General features: G+C 38.6%; 1 protein-coding gene across 1 annotated transcript in view; it reads right to left on the bottom strand.

The window, feature by feature from the left end:
* Positions 1 to 22529, bottom strand: part of PDGFD (platelet derived growth factor D) — a 295422-nt gene that overhangs the window by 196261 nt on the left and 76632 nt on the right. Inside the window, exon 2 of the mRNA XM_063430324.1 lies at positions 6438 to 6642. Coding sequence (XP_063286394.1) covers positions 6438 to 6642 — 205 coding nt within the window. The remainder of the gene's footprint in view (positions 1 to 6437; positions 6643 to 22529) is intronic.

Below are 22529 nucleotides of genomic sequence, written 5' to 3'. Positions count from 1 at the left end.
TAAGCCCCCAATTACAGCCCCTAACTCTCAACTACAGCCCCTGTCCCCCTACCACAGCCCCTAACTCCTCAATTAGAGCCCCTATTACCCCACTAAAACTCACTACCAGCCCCCCCGCCCAAGATTAGGTTCTGGATCTGCCCCTGCTCTGTATACCTGTGTCTGCATGTCTCTGTATGACTATGTCTGTCTGTGTATGAAAGTGTATGTATGTCTGTGTCTGTATGTCTCTATATGACTGTGTGTTTCTGAATGTGTCTGTATGTCACTGCATGCCTGTGTCTGTATGTCTCTGTATGACCGTATCCATATGTCTCTGTATGCCTTGTTCTGTGTATATATGTCCCTGCATGCCTGTGTAAGTATGTCTCTGCATGCCTGTATGTATCTGTATGCTTTGTTCTGTATGTCTCTGTATGCCTGCATCTTTCATCAGGTCCCATTGACTTATTTGTCTTTACTTTTGACAGTTGAAATAGAACCTTTTCCTCTGTAAACTCACATGTAACAAATGACTAAGTTGTCCTTTTTCCTAACTGATGCCCTTTTTCCTTCATTTTCATCTGTAAATACTGAACAAAACTATTAATTGAGGCAGTCAGCTAGACCTTTATCCTCTTCTACATACCTTCCTTTTTTTGTTTTTAATCTAGCTAATCCTTGTTTTACTTTCCTTTTCTCATTTATGTATCTAAAAAATGTTTTGTCTCCTTTTTTTACAGACTGTGCTATTTTCTCTTCTGTGTGTGATTTGGAAGCTCTTATAACTTGCTTAGCCTCTTTCTGCCTAATCTTATAGATCAATCTGTCTTCCTCACTCTGTTTTTTTTTATAATTACTAAATGCTAACTGTAACGGACCGTTTCAGCAGACAAGGGGTTAAAATCCGTTTAGGCGATAATCCCCTTTTTGAGAGACAGGCACAGCTACCGCAGAACACCAAACTCCCGAACTGGATACAAGATAACACTCCGAACTGGAACAGCTGAACAAGAAAAGCATACAATCCGCTTACACTCCTGGCAGTCAGCTTACAATCCAATTCCCCCCAAGAACGAGACGACACTTCATTTTGAGGGTTAAACAGGAACTGAGGACTGGCTCATCCAGCCTGGCTTTTATTTCCAACTCACACATACAGGCCACACCCAGGGGGAGGCATAAAAGAACCAATGACATAGATGTTACCTCCCACACATCCCCTCCCCTTAGTGTGACACATAATCCCATTATGCATACAGTTTAAAATATACTTTTACACAACTTTCCTAACTCTAAAACCATACATCACATTCACATAAAAATACATATCCACAATCAATCCATTCAGGGGAACAACATATTAAAAATGGCATGGATCAGACCAGGGGTTCAAAAGTTAGTAAAGTATCTTTTAAAACCCCTAGCTTCCCAGCTCAGACTGTTTTTTTACAGAGCCTTCTCTGTGCTGGAGAAGTAATCTAATTATCTCCAGCACAGAGACAGACTCCATTAACCACATGGTTACAGAAAGACATAAAACACTTTAAAATACAGAAAGTTACTTTTTAACCATAACACACAGACATTTCACATATCCCCAGATAGCTGGGATCTGAGCGCACAAAACTACCGAATAGCGCGCAGATCCTATTCACACAGTACAATTGCCATGGAGCTAAAGTCTTTCCCATAGTCTTTCATTATATGAATAGGCTCCATGGTATAGCTATCTGGGGTATCACATTCCCATAAAGTCTGGTCCATAGTCCAAAGGCAGCAGCCGGGCACCCAGGCTTCTCCAGTTCACAGTGGCGAAGTTGGTTTCGCCACAATTCTCCCCTTTACCAATTAGACTAACAGGGTACCTGACCTCCTGCCGGTCAGTGCCCTGGTTAGTCCAGCAACCCACCCACAAAACAGAAACAGCAGAGCAGCCCACCCACAATAAACAGTTACTACACCTGGGTGAGGGAGAATTTTGTCCAGGTTCAGGTGCCTCACCACGGCTGTGTGGGGGACTGGTAGGCTGCCTTGGTGGGTTGCTGAGGGGGCAGAGACCAGCGGTACTCTGTCCTGTTGCCAGCACTACCACGGGAGTAGTCTGGTTGGAGCCTGGTTGGTGGAGACCGACTGTCTCCCCTTTGGATATATCGCTCTGTGGCTGGGGGACAGGACCGACCGTCCTTACCCCTGGTGCTGTAAGTGCAGAGACTACGGTCCCATCTGCACAGATGTGGGGCTTAACATCTCCCCTTGGTGGGTTAGGCTGCCGCTGGAGAGGGTGTAACAAGCTCCTCTCTCTGGACGGTAAACTGCTGCTGGGGAGAGGGGTTAGCAGGCCCCTCTCCCTGCAACTCTCTCTGCTGGTGGAAAGGGAGACCAGCTGTCTCCCCTTTCATTCTCTTGTCCTGCTGCTGGGGTGCGAGACTGACTGTCTCTGCTCCCTGGGTTACACACTGCCGCTGGGGAGGACGGGCGACACCATCAGCTCCCTGGGGTACACACTGCTGCTGGGGAGGAAGGACGATACCTTCTGCTCCCTGGGACACACACTGCCACTGGGGAGGGAGGACGCTGCTCTCCGCTCCCTTCAGTTCACACTGCCTTCTTGGCATATCACTTTGCTGCTGGGGGGCAGGAACAACTACCTCTGCCCCCTGTAACTCAGCCTGCCGCTGGGGAGGATGGACGACACCATCAGCTCCCTGGGGTACACACTGCCGCTGGGGAGGAAGGACTGCACCTTCTGCTCCCTGGGACACATACTGCCGCTGGGGAGGATGGATGACACCATCAGCTCCCGGGGGTACACACTGCCGCTGGGGAGGGAGGACGCTGCTCTCCGCTCCCTTCACTTCACACTGCCTTCTTGGCATATCACTTTGCTGCTGGGGGGCAGGAACAACTACCTCTGCCCCCTGTAACTCAGCCTGCCACTGGGGAGGATGGACGACACCATCAGCTCCCTGGGGTACACACTGCCGCTGGGGAGGAAGGACTGCACCTTCTGCTCCCTGGGACACACACTGCCGCTGGGGAGGACGGACAACACCATCAGCTCCCTGGGGTACACACTGCCGCTGGGGAGGAAGGACTACACCTTCTGCTCCCTGGGGTACACACTGCCGCTGGGGAGGAAGGGCTGCACCTTCAGCTCCCTGGGATTCCTTTTTGGCCAAATCTACTAGGGATTGCAGGTACTCTCCTACTAGTTTCCTGGCGAGCTGCACGGCTGTTTCCGGGGGGTTGGGTCCATAGCCAGACAGCACCTCATTAACCTCTCTGTCAAACTCCTCCTGAGTGTAGTCATATGCCATGCTTGCTCTGCTGAAGTTGATTCTTTTGTAGAGAGGGTCGCTGTACGGGTACTAGCGTTGCCCTCAATTTGTAATCCACGGAAATGGTGTTTCCTGTAGCTGTCCTTCTGGCTGTAGGAACGATCCCGCCGCTTGCCACCAATTGAAACGGACCGTTTCAGCAGACAAGGGGTTAAAATACGTTTAGGCGATAATCCCCTTTTTGAGAGACAGGCACAGCTACCGCAGAACACCAAACTCCCGAACTGGATACAAGATAACACTCCGAACTGGAACAGCTGAACAAGAAAAGCATACAATCCGCTTACACTCCTGGCAGTCAGCTTACAATCCAATTCCCCCCAAGAACGAGACGACACTTCATTTTGAGGGTTAAACAGGAACTGAGGACTGGCTCATCCAGCCTGGCTTTTATTTCCAACTCACACATACAGGCCACACCCAGGGGGAGGCATAAAAGAACCAATGACATAGATGTTACCTCCCACACATCCCCTCCCCTTAGTGTGACACATAATCCCATTATGCATTCAGTTTAAAATATACTTTTACACAACTTTCCTAACTCTAAAACCATACATCACATTCACATAAAAATACATATCCACAATCAATCCATTCAGGGGAACAACATATTAAAAATGGCATGGATCAGACCAGGGGTTCAAAAGTTAGTAAAGTATCTTTTAAAACCCCTAGCTTCCCAGCTCAGACTGTTTTTTTACAGAGCCTTCTCTGTGCTGGAGAAGTAATCCAATTATCTCCAGCACAGAGACAGACTCCATTAACCACATGGTTACAGAAAGACATAAAACACTTTAAAATACAGAAAGTTACTTTTTAACCATAACACACAGACATTTCACATATCCCCAGATAGCTGGGATCTGAGCGCACAAAACTACAGAATAGCGCGCAGATCCTATTCACACAGTACAATTGCCATGGAGCTAAAGTCTTTCCCATAGTCTTTCATTATATGAATAGGCTCCATGGTATAGCTATCTGGGGTATCACATTCCCATAAAGTCTGGTCCATAGTCCAAAGGCAGCAGGCGGGCAACCAGGCTTCTCCAGTTCACAGTGGCGAAGTTGGTTTCGCCACACTAACTTTTAGTTTTTTTACTATTTTGCCCACATCTGCGGAGTACCACAGTGGGTTCTTGAATTTTTTGCTTAAATTCTAACGTAACCCAAACGCACTCTATGTTCGCCTCACTAACTTTCCTCTGCCATCAGAGGCCGCACTAATGAAAAATATGTTTTCCTTGAACTGAGGTGACATGTTACTTTGAATTGGAGGCCTGCATGCCACATGCTATATTGCATGACTGGAAACCTGCGTTTTTCTGTGCATATTTTGTTCCTGAAAAATGTACTTGCTTCATCATGAAGACCTGCATGTCTTACTATTTTATATGTTTTTTTCTGTTACATATATAAACAATAAAAAGATTTTCACAAAAATAAGTGAATGTGCTCGTCTATTAGAATCTGAGGTGAATGTGTTAATCGAGGAGGATCGGGACATAGCAGAAATTCTATTTTTATTTATTTAGTATATAACAAAGTAGAAATCATGGCTGTAGATCCCTGTTCCCTCTTATAAATACCATTCAGAAAACAGATGATTGGTTACCACTGAGTAAAATGCTACCACGATTAAATAAAGATAATGTAAAAAAAAAAGCCCCAGGACCAGATGGTATTTACCCAGAAGTGTTAGGGAGCTTAGTGCAGAAATATTCATACCTCTGGTTTTAATCTGTCAGGATTGGAATAAAGATGTTAATGGATAACATTCGGGAAATAATTCTGAACAACAATACCATTGGTAGGGGTCATCATTGATCTATGAAAGACGGATAATGCCAAACTAACTTAATAGTGTGTTCGGTAAAGAAATTAGTAGAAATATAGATCTGGTTGTAACAGTGGATGTGATCTACTTAGATTTTGCTGAGGCATTTCATAAAGTTCTATACCAAAGGTTATTGCTATTACAACTGAAATCAGGCGTAATTTTTCTTGAGTTGAACAGTGCCTTAAAGACTGCAGAGAGTTGTTGAACATTTTCAAATTCAACAAAAGTGGCAAGTGGTGTACCTCAGAGTTCTGCCCAGGGTCCACCTCTATTCTTAAATGATTTAAAAGTGAACATTAAAGGTTGGTGTTTGCAGATGATTTAAAACTAGTTAAAATAAGTCTGAATATGATATATCTTCTTTACAGAGGGATTTGGATTTATTTGGGGACTAGGCAGGCAAGTGGTAGACAGATAAGATTTAACACAGATACATGCAAAGTCATGCAAATTAGATATAGAATTATCTACCAAAATGTTGCCTTAACAGATTCTATAGATATTTTTGTTTCAAAAAATCTGGATGTTTTTTTGAAAAACAGAATATTCAAGAATATAATGAATATGCATGTAAACATGCATTTGATTCAAGAAGAATCTGATTGGGATTATGGAGTCCAGAATGATTTTTTCCCTTTATGTAGTACAATTGGAAATCACTTTAAAAATGTAGCTTTTTCCCCTTCTTTTAGATCAACAAAATACACAGATGTATGAACTCAATGAACTTTAGTCTTTTTCCAACCTAGATGTGAAGTATATACAATGCAGCCCATTCAATCTCCATAAACAAACCATTGGTAGTTCAAAGTGTCATGCTGAAGAGCTCAGTGACTTTAAATGTGGTACGGATGCCACCTTTGCTAGATTTACCCCAGTCAACAGTAAGTGCAAGAATGTAGGAGAATGGAAGACCATGCACGGCCAAAAAGCAGGGGATGCTACGTTGCTCACTATAGAGTTCCAAACCACTTCTGGAAACAACATGAGTACCAGAACTATGTGTGTGTAGCTTCATGAATTGTTTTATGGTCGAGCCGCTGTACATGAGCTGTACAATAACATATTTTTCAGTCTATTTCTGATAGTACTAAAAAAGTTATGTATTGCAGAGAATTGAAATTAAGTTACAAAATTTATTTTAAAAAATATTGATTTGGGAAAATGATCCAACTAATCACAGATTGAGGCTGAATTTTGCAAATCCATTTTTAAGTTCTTCACTATTCTTCTTATTATTTTTGAACTTCCAAATAGTATATAGTCAAACTTACCTGCATATGTCATTTTCTTGTTCTTCCAAGCCAAACTGGCTGTCAAAGGTTAACTGTATTTTAGTATTTTCGGCAGAATGTAGTTTCCATGTCAATAGCAGGTTCCTGGGGTAACTGCTTGGAAATCGCGGGCTGGTTACACAGCCATTTCCCACAACGAGAATTGTTTCTTCTTTCCGGTACAGTTTAGTAAGGAGATTGCTTTCTGTTAAAAAATAAAACAACATAAATGTACCTCAAAGATGTAGATACTCGGTTTGAAAATAATAATAATTTCAATTAACAAGAGTATATTTAATATAAGTACATCCTTAAGTAGTTATTAAAAGAGAATGGATCATTTGAATATGCTTACAGAGAAATACAGATTTTTCCTAATGCTATCATTTTGTTAATTATGGATAAAATAGATTAGTACTTCGTCTGTAACAATTAATATTAGATCCAAGTAATCAGTCTTGATCTGGTTTAAAAAATAACAAGTGAGATACAAATGTATCATAATGGTAATAGTAGATGAGTATGCTTAGAGGGCCATTTGATTGGATTGACAAGGCCTGGCAAAGAAAGTTAATGATCGGTTGCTAGCTTGTCATATTAGCATGGCATTTGAGAATGTCATATCTAGAATGTAAAATTCTTTGTTGTTAATTCTTTATTTTAAAGACAGGAGAAAGGCATTGTCACATTACATACAATCAAAAATGTATATTACATAATCAGAGAATCCTGTCGTTTTTTGGATTGTAGGAGTAACACACATGAACCAAAACACAATGTCGTAACTTGCGAGTTGTAGACATAATATTTCCAATCTATGTCCAACTACTTCCTGTAGGACTTGACCGAGAGATATTCTAAAATTGGAGCCAATAATATAAAGTAAAAAGGGGGTAGAAGGGGAAAAAACTAGTAGTGTCATAGCAGTGTTACAGCCATTATATCGGTCATAGCAGTGTTACAGACATTATATATTCTCGTATCTTATCTTTACGGGAGGTTCATAAATTCATCCCACATAGACCATGCTTTATGGTAGGTGGCCAGAGTGCCCCTGACTGTGACTGTGAGCCATAAACCTATTTTGTGACAAAATAAGGAATTGGGAAGAACTGACAAGAAAAATACAAATATTAGGCAAAAATGGTCTATCTGGGAAAATGTAATTATGTCCCCCCCCCCCCCCCAAAAAAAAAAAAATTACCCTTAAAAATAGAATAAAATAAACAAGAGCATATAAGTTAGGATGGAAAAAAAAAACAGAAACATAAATTGCTGAAATAACTACAATTATTCTGGATATATTTCAAAAATTGTTAGAATCAGAGAAAATCTCTAAAGGACAATACCACAACACAAACTAATGCCAATATTAATGGACATTTCCTTTATTAAATGCTAGGAGGAGTGTTAGGTGGTATGTCTACTAAATGTCTAAAACATGGATTATGATTTAACCACCTCTAGAAGATACACATTTATTGGAATGTACCGCTGTCTACAGGCCCTTTGTATGTTACTATTTAAATACAGAATACAGAAATTGTTTCAAATCTTGTATCGAAGTAATAATCGCTTCTAATTAGGTAGCAAAAAAAAAAAAAAGTAGCAATTAGGAGTGTATGCAGAATGGAAAGTACAAGCGCTTATATGTATAGTTTTAACTCTAGGTTATACCAAACGAATTAGTGTGAGCTGCTATACCACTGTGCTTATCTTTCTATCAGAAAATAGTGGAAAAGGAAGAAATATCGGTGTAGCGCTCTATAGTGGTGAATATATAGGGATAAATGAAGGGAAAACTTGCTGTACCATAATGGGTATATATACTTATGGATAGTCCCAATGTTTTCAGGTTTACCTTAAACAAAAAACATAAATATACAAAACATAGTGTAACCTGTATACAGAGTATAAATTGAAATAAAGTGCATTGGTAACTGACTCACACTTTTCTGAGCTAATATACTAGCTCAGGTATATGCGCCTTAGGGTCCGTAGAGGCGACCCTCACCCTCCTTTTCGTCCAAATTTTTCTCCAGGTGCAGTCTCCAACCCTGAGCCAATATATCGGCTCGCTTCATCAGACGTATGTGGTTAGGGACCACATTCCTTCTTTGTAATAGCAGGAGGAATAAAAGCCGTAAGTGTAAAATATATATATATATATATATATATATATATATATATATATAAAATTATTGTATAAGAAAAATATTTTTAATATAACATAAATATAAAAATAATATATCAATAAAATAACACTTGTGGCTATAGTCCAATTCTGTCTGCTCACTGTTCATCCAGGACGCGTTTCACCAAATTGGCTTCCTCAGCTGGAAAAAATGTTCATGAGGCGTTATGGACTCCTTCCTGCTTTTATATCCAGTTAATTGTGGCTTTAGGCTTTCATTTTTCCGCGAGCAATCTCCATGGTAACGGAGATGCCCTCTGTTTCAAGCCTCCTTTTCGTCTGGTTAATTCCGGGTATGATCACTTCCGGTTTCGGCTAATTTTGCGTCATGCGTTCCACGGTGCGTTCCACGGTGCGTTCCACCTAATGGCTGCATTTCTAATGTCCTATGCCATATTTGAAGATGTGTTCCTCGAAAGATAGTTAATAGTAGGTCAGAAGGGAGCAGTTATTCCACTAAATCCATACAGTGACTTATACCACACTAGTAAAAAGGTGTATCTATGTGCATATATCAAATATATGTGAAAAATGTGCATTATTTATTCTATTGCAAACACATAAAAGGACATACAGATCATAAAAATATGAAACACTTAGTTAGTAAATTAGCTTAAAAATATATCATATATCAATAAATAGGTATATATATGTATGGTATTTATGAGAAAGCAGTTCTATACACAAACACTTAATGTAAAAACTCCTATTGGAATTGATAGACCCCACAAAGTAAAAACAGATCAAATCTGGAAAAAGGTGATAAGATATGTGTACATGGGTGGGTATGTTAAAATAAACTTATGGGAGACAATTAAATAAATGCTAGAGCTTACTAATGTGAAAAGGAAAAGAGGGGACACAAGGAAGACTAAATAAAAATTAATCCGTTAAAAAGTGGCACATTTCAAAATCAGAATTTAAACCATTTGGGATGAGGCTATTCAATTTAAAAATCCATTCCATTTCTACTTTACTCAGTTTTGAGTTAAAATTACCTCCTCTCCAATCTTTGGATATCTTATTAATTCCCAGAAATATTGTACCCTTTATCTCACAATTATGATGGATGTTATAGTGTAATGACACACTATGTTTTTCAAAACCTTTGCTAATGTTTCGACCATGTTCTTCTATTCTTAAATGTAAAGCTCTTGTGGTTTTACCTATATAATTTAGCCCACATGGGCATCTACCTCATACAATGCTTTACAAAGAGCTTTACATTTAAGAATAGAAGAACATGGTCGAAACATTAGCAAAGGTTTTGAAAAACATAGTGTGTCATTACACTATAAAATCCATCATAATTGTGAGATAAAGGGTACAATATTTAAAACAGAGGGCATCTCCGTTACCATGGAGATTGCCCGCGAAAAATGAAAGCCTAAAGCCACAATTAACAGGATATAAAAGCAGGAAGGAGTCCATAACGCCTCATGAACATTTTTTCCAGCTGAGGAAGCCAATTTGGTGAAACGCGTCCTGGATGAACAGTGAGCAGACAGAATTGTCTTTTGGACTATAGCCACAAGTGTTATTTTATTGATATATTATTTTTATATTTATGTTATATTAAAAATAATTTTTTAATACAATAAATTATATATATATATATATATATATATATATATATATATTTTACACTTACGGCTTTTATTCCTCCTGCTATTACAAAGAAGGAATGTGGTCCTTAACCACATACGTCTGATGAAGCGAGCCGATATATTGGCTCAGGGTTGGAGACTGCACCTGGAGAAAAATTTGGACGAAAAAGGAGGGTGAGGGTCGCCTCTACGGACTCTAAGGTGCATATACCTGAGCTAGTATAGTAGCTCAGAAAAGTGTGAGTCAGTTACCTATGCACTTTATTTCAATTTATACTCTGTATACAGGTTACACTATGTTTTGTATATTTATGTTTTTTGTTTAAGGTAAACCTGAAAACATTGGGACTATCCAGGAGTGTATGCAGGTTATAAGCAAAGAAAAACGTAATAATAAGAAATGGATTAAACCAGATGCTACCTAATTAGAATGGAATGTTACTTCGATACAAGAGTTGAAACAAGTTCTGTGCTCTGTATTTAAATAGTAACCTACAAAGGGCCTGTACACAGAGGTACATTCCAATAAATGTGAATATAGAGGTGGTTAAATCAAAACCCATGTTTTAGACATTTAGTAAACATACCGCCTAACACTTATCCTAGTATTTAATAAAGGGAATTTCCATTAATATTGGCATTGGTTTCTATTGTGGTATTGTCCTTTAGAGACTTTTCTCTGATGCTAACAATTTTAGAAATATATCCAGAATAGTGATGTCCCGAACAGTTCGCCGGCGAACATAACGTGTTCGCCATCGCGAACACGCGCGATGTTCGGTCCGCCCCCTATTTGTCATCATTGAGTAAACTTTGACCCTGTACCTCACAGTCAGCAGACACATTCCAGCCAATCAGCAGCAGACCCTCCCTCCCAGACCCTCCCACCTCCATGACGAATAGGGGGTGGACCGAACATCGCGCGTGTTCACGACCGCGAACACGCTATGTTAGCCGGCGAACGGTTCCCGGTGAACTGTTCGGGACATCACTAATCCAGAATAATTGTAGTTGTTATTTCAGGGATTTCTGTTTCTGGTTTTTTTTTTATTTTTAAACAGTAATCCAACACTCCTGGTTCCTTTTTTGGGGACATAATTTGTATGCTAATTTGGGGTCAGGCCCTCTCTAGTTGGAGAATCCCATTCAAGAGACCGTATTTCCTCCCTTTTTCTTTATCTATAAAAGAATTTTCCCTTATTTGGCCATTTTGATCTAGAATTTGCATTCTTTACAATCCCCTGTTTAATAAATTAAATCCAAAGACAGTTTTTTTACGTAACTTAATGTAACTACTGGCGTCACTACAAATTACTCACATGTTGTAAAGTAATAGAGTAAAAGAAAAAGGCAAAAAGGACTTAATGATTTAATTAATTGTGTGATTGTTACGGGTCAAATTGTTATCGACCTGTGTTCCTCTTAATGAGAGCCGTTTATTAATGTTCTTGGGAAGAAATCTGCATGGTGGGATTATGATAACATTACTGTACATTGGGGACTGGGCTATTAAAACATTACTCACACACAGCAGAGTAAGAAATGAAAGCGCAATTATACCGCACAACATTTTATTTGCATAATGTGTTGGTGTTTTTCATCCATAGTGGTTATTTAGTACATGATCCATTCATTGTGTTTAATTATTTTTATGTAAATGCTGCTGTTTAAAACATACCCCCTATGGCGCAATGCTTACAAGGCATGTACCTGGTATTAATTTGCTTTGTTTCTACAGAGTCTGCTTATTCATATTAAATTACTTCTATTTTTCAGTGTGGAACTTGTATCCTGAGTAGTTTTTCTTTTTTTTTTATTATTATTTTAATCTGTCATCTTTTTTTTTTTTTTTTTAATTCTTTATTTTTGTGTGCATGAGTTAACAGAGCAGCTTACACCGCCACAATAGCATTTGTAAGCACGATAATGTCACAGCGTTTCACAAATATGGCATGGAAGTAGTGCACATTTTTTAAGTATATAGATTCACAAGCGAGGCTTATACGGCTAACGATTATGCATAACAATTAAACTTGGAACATAATGATATAAGCTTGATTATTACGAGTTAAAGCAGTTGTATGACTGGCACAAATGTTTGTGTTATGTGCGTGGGGTACATCATGCAAGTTAGGTGCGTCTGGGGTAGTTTAACGTATGTGTAGACCCTCTGTGAGCATAGTGAGACATTAGCGTTATACTGAATGTTGTATAAGTGATTAGCTAAGGAACGTGTCTGTGTGCTATCTGGGGATACCCATTGCGTTGGTACCATTGCACTAGGTAGTATGCTGAGCAGGGGTTGCAAGCAGTGGGTGCCATGTGGTCATTGTACGTTTGAGTATTAACACACTTGTGCTGAAGCATTCATGGTAGACTGCGGGCTGGTTAGGTGTATCTTTGCAGTGTTCCTCGGGTGTTTAAAACCTGCGTTGCTCCTTAGTAATGTAGTTTGTGCTGCCATATTTTTTAATGGATCAAAATATACATCCATTCACAGATTACACATTTGGGACTAGAAATATAATACATTTATCCCAAAATTTATCCACAGAGACAATGTTTAAAAGGACCACTTTCTATTGAAGACATTATAATTAGCAGGAGGGGATGCGTTCTTCAGATCTTTTAGTTAACAATTTTGTTAACACAGTTACATAGGCTGAAAAGAGACATGGTCCATCAAGTTCAGCCTTTCTCACATTTGTTTTTTGCTGTTGATCCAAAAGAAGGCAAAAAAAACTGTTTGAAGCACTTTTGCAACAAACTAGGGAAAAAAATGTCTTTTTGACCCCAGAATGGCAGTCAGATTTATCCTTGGATCAAGAAGCTATTACCCCACAAATCAAAAATTATATCTCTGTATATTATGTTTTTGCAAGTATTGCTGTTTAAACATCTGTAACGACTCCGATAAAACCACTTCTTCAGGCAGAGAATCCTTATTGTTCTTACAATAAAAACAATGTTCCTTTGCCTTAACAATCCATTTATTTTCAGAATCTAACCAGTCGGTTACACAGTACCCAGCATCTCATCCTTTTCTGACTTGGACAACAATTCTATTCTATATTCCTCTAAACCTATCTCAGTTATCCAGTCTTGACTCCCTTCCTTCATTGACTCCATTGCATATGAAAAGCCAGCACTGATCCAGTACACACATTATTATGGCCAGTGGCCAAAAGCCTGATGATAGTAATGTACAAGCAGAAACCATTGGAAATGCACCAAAACTAGCATTTGGGCCCAGTCGCCTCTGTGGAGCATCAAGAACCATTGCCAAAAGTTAAGTAATTTACTTACACATTAGTATTTTTGGGATAATGAACGTTAGTGTACCTTGGCCTTAAAGGGGTACTTCCCAAGATATTAAATATTTTGTTTAACTATCTCTATATTTAATAAATCCATAACTGTTGGGAGTGCAAAATAAATAAATCCACACCACTTAATTCTGAAACAGGGTGACTCCTTTTTTGTTATCTGTCAATCACTGTTATATGGTCTGTCCTTTGCAACTGTAAGCCTGCATAAAGCATACACACAGAGTATAGAAGTAAAGCCTTAGCTTTGCCGTGTCTGAACTGGATTATGATGTAATGTATAACAAATGTAAGCGCTTAGAAAATAAGCCCCTAGTGCTTTGGGGTGATATTAGTATTATGATAATTTGTTTTATTTAAGTACTTATTCCTTTGTCCACTTTTTCAAAGATGGGTTGTGGGTCAGATAGAGTTGGGTATTTAGAATCCACTTTACACTGTATGCAATTAAACAATGTATCCTCTGTCTCCAAGGTATTTATAATGTTCCAGATGCCACTTTGTTGATCTATTCGGTACAGTCAGTCTGCTCACAGAAGCCAGAGAAGATGGACCGCTGATCGGTGGAACTCTGCCACACATGGCTGCACAAATCCAAGGAAGCTGAAAGTTAAGATGACGCTCACTTCAATCAACGCGTTTCGCCCTTTCACCTTGGGCTTTTTCAAGAAGAATTATGTAATTTGCAAAATCTTCAATATAAATGTAAAAGAAAACAAAGCATCTAATAAAAAAAAAAAACAACATTAACACGCGTTTTAGGGGATTGTCGATGTTTTATTCTGTTGGTATGTATGCCAGATAAACAACAGTTCCTCTTCAAGGTAATCATAACTTAATCCAGTTTATCAACACTAAAATGGATTATAGTTTCCAACTTTAGTCCAGCTGACTATGCTATCCAGACAGCACGTTTTATTAGATTTAATTACAATTATATATCCAAGAAACCATTTTGAGTATAATGACTGATTAGATTCTTGGATGATATTGCTATATAAAGCTGAGTCCACAAAATGTATAACAATTAACAAAAAGATTAAATCTGCATCCAAGACTTGTGACAGTTCACTATGAGGACAAACCCCGCAGACGTGCTCGAATTAACTTAAGTTATTTCAGTGAGTGCCTATTTAGAATTCTATATACACTACCGATCCAAAATTAGAATGAATTGGCAGGATAACGGGGTCTTGCTTCATGCTAAAACACAATGATGTATGTGTAACCAAAATAGCAGCAACTAATCCAGCCAATAAATTATAGTGGATTATATAATAAACCATAGCATTTGTCATCTTACAACAGAGAAGACATATTTCATTCACTGGCGCAAAATATATTTTCTTTTGTATTGTAAACTGACAAAGAATACAAATAGTGCTAAACTGTTTGATATAAAAGATTAAGCTTGGGAAAAAAAAGAAAGAAATTAAAGCATAACGGTTCCAAATCTCTTAGCAAATTGTAAAATAATTGAAAAGATTTTAAAGTACTCATTCAGCTTTTTTATAATATAAAATAAATAAACCCACTGGACATTCTGTGTATTAATTATGTAAAATGTTAGATAGCGTGAGAACTGTTTATTTTTATTACTATTATAAATCAATTTAATATCTACAAATGGTGGATTGCAGGAGGTAAATTATTACAATAAAAAACAAAAATAATAGTTATAATTACTAACTCTCCCAGAGTGAGGTTATAGAATAAACCTTGAATATTATGTAAGCATCCTACTAAAAGTATGTTATACTAACCATTGCTAGTACTCTTGAAGACAAGTACGGTCAAAATGACTGGCAATATAATTTTGGAGAAATACCTGCTGGGAAAATTCCTCTGTACCACAGATGTGCAGACAAAAAAATATGGATTAATTAGTGATGCTGGAAGAATGCATCTTGGCAAGGATTCAAGTTGAATCCAATATGCACTGGAGTAGAAGTACAAAAGGGTGTCAACAAAGGAATACAAAATGTTAAGCTCTCTGTAAAATAGTACTACAATACCTCTATAGGCATGAACAACACAGAATGGTGCTATTTTGGAGTGTAGTTAAGAAGAAGCCACGGCCTAAGAAATAAGAAATACTCAATGATGGGTTGGCAAGCCAGGACAAAAACAACAGATATATGGACGATCTTGTACACTACATGTATAAAAAAAATAGACAATGAAGTCTTTAAAGACCAGGAAAGCCAAGGTAGAACCTAAACCAACCCAGGTGACTAAAAACAGTACTGGAGGCCAAAAGTGGGTTAAGCAACTGAAACCTAAAAGGATGCTCTAACTGCTATAACTGCTACAGCTCAAAATAGTGTTTGACAAAACCCTTATTTTGCCTTTCCCAGAGCAATTAGCCTCCAGAATTCGAGAATTTGCTTAATCTGTGATTCCCTTATTCTTCTACCATTTGAGACTATAAAGTACCAAACACCGACCACCCCCTGGCTCATTAAGTTTAAAGAAACCACAAGAATTTAGTGCTCTCTTTTTGTGAGTGGAGAAAACGGTGGCCATCTTGTCGCACAAAAGCAGGCAGCGGGACTTGGTCGTCGAGTGTCTGGAACTCCAAGACGCACACTCGACAGCATGAACATCGGTAAAACTATGCGAACGCCTGTTTCTGTTCGTGGCAAGCCATGAGAGTGCTGTTCGGTAGGCTTGTTCGAATGGTTCTCACGAACAAATGCTATCAATGAGCCAGGGGCACCGTTTGTCTTTTCATTCATTTTTATAACTCCCGAACATGACCGAACGCTACCTCTGAAACTGTGGAACTATTTTTGGGCAGGCGCCTCAAGAGCAGTCAGTTAGATCTTCACCATGGTGGCGATTCGGCTGTGTTTGTGGGATCTGAGCACTTTTAGGATATGTTGGGCGCTCAGATCCAGGTTGTCCGGGGATGTATAGACTATAGGGGTTCATTTATGCAAATTATGTATTTTGTGTGTTTTAAAGTATTTTTTTTTTTGTTAAACTAGATGTTTTCTATATCGGGAGATAATTGAGTTTAATACAGTACTTAACTTATTTATCTCACAGGTACCGATGAGGAGTTATCCTGTTTTATGTGAGAGTGTCCTGGACCTGAGAGCCAATGTCATTGTGTGATTATTTGTACTGCAGGCTGCTCTCAGGTCCAGGGGGGAGTGCCCCCTGCATGAGGACTTGTATAAAAAGTCAGTTGTGGCTACCATTAAACACATCCGTTTTACCCCTTCATGAAGTCTTGACTCATGTTTGGGGGACTGGGAGCTATATTCACTATAATCACTTCTATGGTTGGATTTCGGAAGATTCTTCACGGATATATTTAGCTGGAGTATAGGGGATCCGTTACATAGTGGTTATGTTGCCAAGAGTCTATGGCTGCCATCTCTTGAGTCTTTGTCAAAATGTGTATCTCGCTACCACCAAGAGACCAGCCCCTCTCAGTTACATTGATAAATGATGATTATTGATGCCAACCTGATCCAGTTTTGATTGTGGTGATTGATGTGAGCATTGGGGACCGGATAGTCCTGTGCGCTTAGCCTATCAGTGCTAGATATAACACTGATACCGATAATGTAGACACGTCAATTCTGCATTATCCATATGGATAATGTGTTAAAGGCAATTTTTAGCTGCTAAGGAGCGCCATATTTTTTTCCCAAACTGCTTCTAAATGTATAACATGACCGCTACATTGATCTGTATGCACTGAGTTAAAGGATGTATCCCTTTAAGGCTCTGAAAAATGTCAGGTTCTGAGTTGGAGTGCAAATTGCCAGCTGATTAAGAGGTGAGATACAGGTTAAATGTGGTCAAGTTCACTGCTTCTAGCAAGGCGTGGGCTATGTTATTATTGGACTACAAGGTCTAATACTATTTAGGTTCAGGTCTGCTCATGCTGTTACCCCATGTGTATATTTACAAAACAACTCAATCAGAAAATGGTTAGTGGTAATTCATATTGGAATATAAAACGTATAATTATTCAGATGTGATTGAACATAATCTTTAAAAGTAAAGCCGTTATTAACTAAAAGTGACAATTGCAAGGATAACAAAATGTGTTAAACATCTAGATGTGTTTATTTAAAGTGCCATTCCAGACCCCTAGAGCACTTTAGCTTGATAAAAAGTTTTATGCGTGAAAAGTGTGCCCTCTTTTTTAAATTTTGCTAAAAGTGCAGATTTCAATAGAAATTGACACATTTATAAATTAACCTGGTTACACCCCCTTGGCTTTCAAGCAGAAAACAGGTTCTTCTACTTCGTGGGTTGGTTAGCTCAGTGGAGCTAAACTCAAGAGGCAGCAATTTAACATACATGAAAAGACTCCTCATTGAGCTGCACTGGAAAGTCTGTGATTGGACAGCCAAAGAAAGTCTGGGTGGGGCTAGAAGGGGAGGGCTTGTAAAGGCTGCAGACAAAAGTACTGCAGGTTATGCAAGCGGTTTTTGGAGAAACCCCCAATTAAATAAAACACAATTAAATGCAAGTTTTCATTTGGGGAATATCTATTAAACAGTGAATTGTATTTATTTTTTATTTGGGCAGTGGAGTGTCCCTTTAACTTGCAAAGTCTTCAAAGTGTTATGGAACCATACAGAATATATTTTTATATAATTATAATACACGCTGATTTTTATTAGCATTTATGTACCACCAAAATATTCTGCAGCGCTTTATGAAGATGAAGAAGACCCTGCTCAAACAAGCTGACAATATATAATTATTTGAGGTAGGCAGATACACTGGTAATGTGTTCTGACTGGGATTTTTAACCAGGTATTCCAATTCTAACACAGTGATGTTACTACTGCTCTAATATTAAGTGCAAACACTAACATTCTATGAAGTACACCATATGTATAAGTTGAAGGTTCAAATTAATTTTACACTAAATGCATATGTTAGAGTGGCAGGATAGAGAAAACCCTAACTATCAGTTAAAACCAAGTAAACTGTAAAAATATATCAATACTAAAAATGTAGCTACAACACCAGGGCTAAATGTCTCCAAATAACACAATCCATAGAACAAACTCAAAATAACTTTTATGGACCAATAAACATAAATATGAACATAATCATAATAATTTCATACATTTTATTTATTATTCTTACCAGGCAGTTGTAGCCTCAATAAATTTATATATTTTTTACAAGCGAATCTTTTGTATTTGCATCCTGATTCTGCTACCTGATATTCCTGGACCTGCTCAATTACCCTGAATGGTGGAAGGCGGACCAGTATAATCCATTTATGGATTTTAAGGCATTCATTTGACTTCTACTTTGTGAGTGCAACCTACGATTTTGCGTGCCAGCTCTGTATACTGTACATCACTATGTGCTGTTTTTTTTCATATTCTAGCATCTTGCTGCATCCCTGTTGTTATCCTTATCCATTCGATATTACGGAGGCTCAAGAGGGAAAAGCCTCCAGGGAAGCTATTCATATTTGTACTAAGTTAAGTACATTATATGTATCTGCTATTGTTTGGTGATAAGTAGAATTGTTTGTTTGCAAGTTTTTCTTTCCCCATGAACATAATAATAACAGAGCATTACTTGCTAAATATCAAAACACATGTAACAGAGCCAAAATGTAACACTTTGTTCTAATGAGTAATGTACTGGACCTGTATAGGAATAATGGGGATTACAGTGTGTGATACACTGCACTATTGAAGTAAGAGACAAAGGGTGGCCACACATATAGGTCCCACTATACTACCCACCAGAGTTAAGTGTTTACTTTGTGCTCAGTTACATGTGCGTTAGACAAAAAGATACTAATAAGTTCAATATTTATCAAGACACACTACACCATTATTATTTTATGTTTGTGTTTATATTTATTGGTCAACAATTTATCTAACAGCTGCAAGATAAGTATGCGTCTACTCTTTTTTTTTTTTTTAAAACACAACTGTTCAGCAGATATCTGTAGAAGCCTTATACACTAATCAGCCACAACATTAAAACCACCTGCCTAATATCGTGTAGGCCAAAACAGCTCTGATGCATTGAGGAATAGACTCCACAACACATGTGAAGGTGGGGCCTCCATGGATTGGATTTTTTGTTCTAGCACATCCTACATATGCTTAATTGGATAGAGATCTGGGGAATAAGGAGGCCAAGACAACATCTTGAACTGTTTGTCATATTTCTTAAACCACTCCTGAACAATTTTTTGCAGTGTGGCAGGATGCATTATCTTGTTGAAAGAGGCCATCAGGGAACACCATTGCCATAAAGGGATGGATGTGGTCTGCAATAATCTCAAGGTACGTGGTATGTGTCAAAGTAACATCTATATGAATGCCAGTACCCAAGATTTTCCAGCAGAACATTGTCGAGAGCATAACATTTCCTCTCCAGCCTTTCTTCATCCCATAGTGCATCCTGCTACTTTCCCTTCCCCAGGTAAACAACACACCCAAAGCAAACTGTGATGCACTCTGTGTTCTGAATCCATTCTATCATGACCAGCATTAAGTTTTTCAGCAATTTGAGCTACAGTAGATCTTCTGTGTGATCGGACTCGATGGGGCAAGCCTTCGCTCCCCATGTGCATCAGAGAGCCTTGGGCGCCCATGACCCTTGTGCCAGTTCACCGGTTTTCCTTCCTTGCAACATGTTTGGTAATTACTAACCACTGCATACTGGGAACACCCCTAAACACTTGCCGTTTTGGAAATGCTCTGACACAGTCATCCAGCCATCACTATTTGGTCCTTGCCAAATTCACTCAGATCTTTTTGTTTTCCCATTTTTCCTGCTTCCGACACATGAAATTCAGGAACTGACTGTTGCTGCCTTATATATCTCACCCCTTGCAAGGTGCCATTGTAACAATATAATCAATGCTATTCACTTCACCTATAATAAAAAATAGTGAGTGGAGCAAAGAGAAACACCAATAGAGAGATAATAATCAAAATAAAATGTATGGAATACAACCTTACAAAAGATGTATGATGGTTCCACCAAGGAGTATTATTGTATATAAGGGAAAAGAGAAAATATATGCAGTGATAGTGCAGATGGCAAATAACTGCAAGTGATACACATATATGCAATATATTCAATATAGCTTTTGTATCCCTTAAATACTCCAGAGACAATTGCTATCATAAAAATAACATAGATTTAATATCTGCTACATGCAGAGAAAGAGACATAAATACAAAGATCAGTAAAATCAATAAAAAACAGTATAAGGAGAGTGATTAGCCCCTTACTAGAAAAGATGGTGAGTAAAACAGCATACGCTGTAACTCACTATACAAGCTTGTAGCAGTGGGATGGCAGGCAGACTGTGTCAGATCCACAGATCGCGGTTATGTTATTAAGTCTCTGCTCCGAGTTCCGTCTGTAACAGGCTCCTCCCCCTTTCGTGACGTCAACGCGTTTCGCCATATTTCGGCTTCCTCAGGACGTGTTCATAACCACCATGTTGGTTATGGGCATATAAAGGGCAAAGTCCTTTCTGATAGGTTCTAGCTTGATTTTTGTAATTGCGATTTAAATTGTATAATTGCGATGTGAATTTAGTTAAAACTCATATGGCATCATATCTCAATAGCAGTTTTGACATGAATTAATCGAAGTTAAGTTAAAACAATTGATATCAATATTCTAAATGTGTATATCAAGCATTATAGAATGGTTAATAATTAAACTTCATAAATAGGCAGATTATAGTTCTTAAAGTGGCAGTGTGCATAATATATTGTAAATCATGCCATCTGTTCTAAATGGAGAAACATAAACACAGTAAATCGATGGGGAATTATACAATAGATCATAATAATTAAATAAAACCCAACCTTATATACAAATGTATTAACTTCAAGATACAAGCATAAAAAAGGGGACATAATATGTTTATGTTTCTTTCTCTGCATGTAGCAGATATTAAATCTATGTTATTTTTATGATAGCAATTGTCTCTGGAGTATTTAAGGGATACATAAGCTATATTGAATATATTGCATATATGTGTATCACTTGCAGTTATTTACCATCTGCACTATCACTGCATATATTTTCTCTTTTCCCTTATATACAATAATACTCCTTGGAGGAACCATCATACATCTTTTGTAAGGTTGTATTCCATACATTTTATTTTGATTATTATCTCTCTATTGGCGTTTCTCTTTGCTCCACTCACTATTTTTATTATATTACTGCTTGCTGGTATTTTTGGAGAATTGCACCAGAGTGTGAAGCGAACTTTAAAGGACCACTCTAGTGCCAGGAAAGCATACTCGTTTTCCTGGCACTAGAGTGCCCTGAGGGTGCCCCCACCCTCAGGGACCCACTCCCGCCCGGCTCTGGAAAGGGGAAAGGGGTAAAAACGTACCTTTTTCCAGCGCTGGGCGGAGAGATCTCCTCCTGCTCTCCTCCTCCGATCCGCCTCTTCTCCTCCCCGTCGGCTGAATGCGCACGCGCGGCAAGAGCTGCGCGCGCATTCAGCCGGTCACATAGGAAAGCATTCTCAATGCTTTCCTATGGACGCTGGCGTGCTCTCAATGTGAAAATCACAGTGAGAAGCACGCAAGCGCCTCTAGCGGCTGTCAATGAGACAGCCACTAGAGGACATAGGGGGAAGGCTTAACCCATTCACAAGAGAATCTGCTATGTTTATGAAAAAATGGGTTAACCCTAGAAGGACCTGGCACCCAGACCACCTCATTAAGCTGAAGTGGTCTGGGTGCCTAGAGTGGTCCTTTAACACCTTCAATTTTACTTAATCACCCAGATTGCACTTTATTTTCTCTATTATTCACTTCACCTGTCAGTGCTTCAATGTTATAGATGATCATTGTAATTTTATCATTTAGAAGTCTAAGTTAAATGCACAGCATATATCTAGTGCACTTTCATAATTTGTGTAATTGAGGAATTTGAGTAAATTGTACAGTATATATTTATTGCGTTTGTAACATTT

The sequence above is a fragment of the Pelobates fuscus genome, chromosome 1 (assembly GCF_036172605.1).
Source record: "Pelobates fuscus isolate aPelFus1 chromosome 1, aPelFus1.pri, whole genome shotgun sequence".
Classification (NCBI taxonomy): domain Eukaryota; kingdom Metazoa; phylum Chordata; class Amphibia; order Anura; family Pelobatidae; genus Pelobates; species Pelobates fuscus.
Note: the sequence above shows the minus strand (reverse complement) of the source record. Positions and strands in the feature narration are given on the sequence as shown.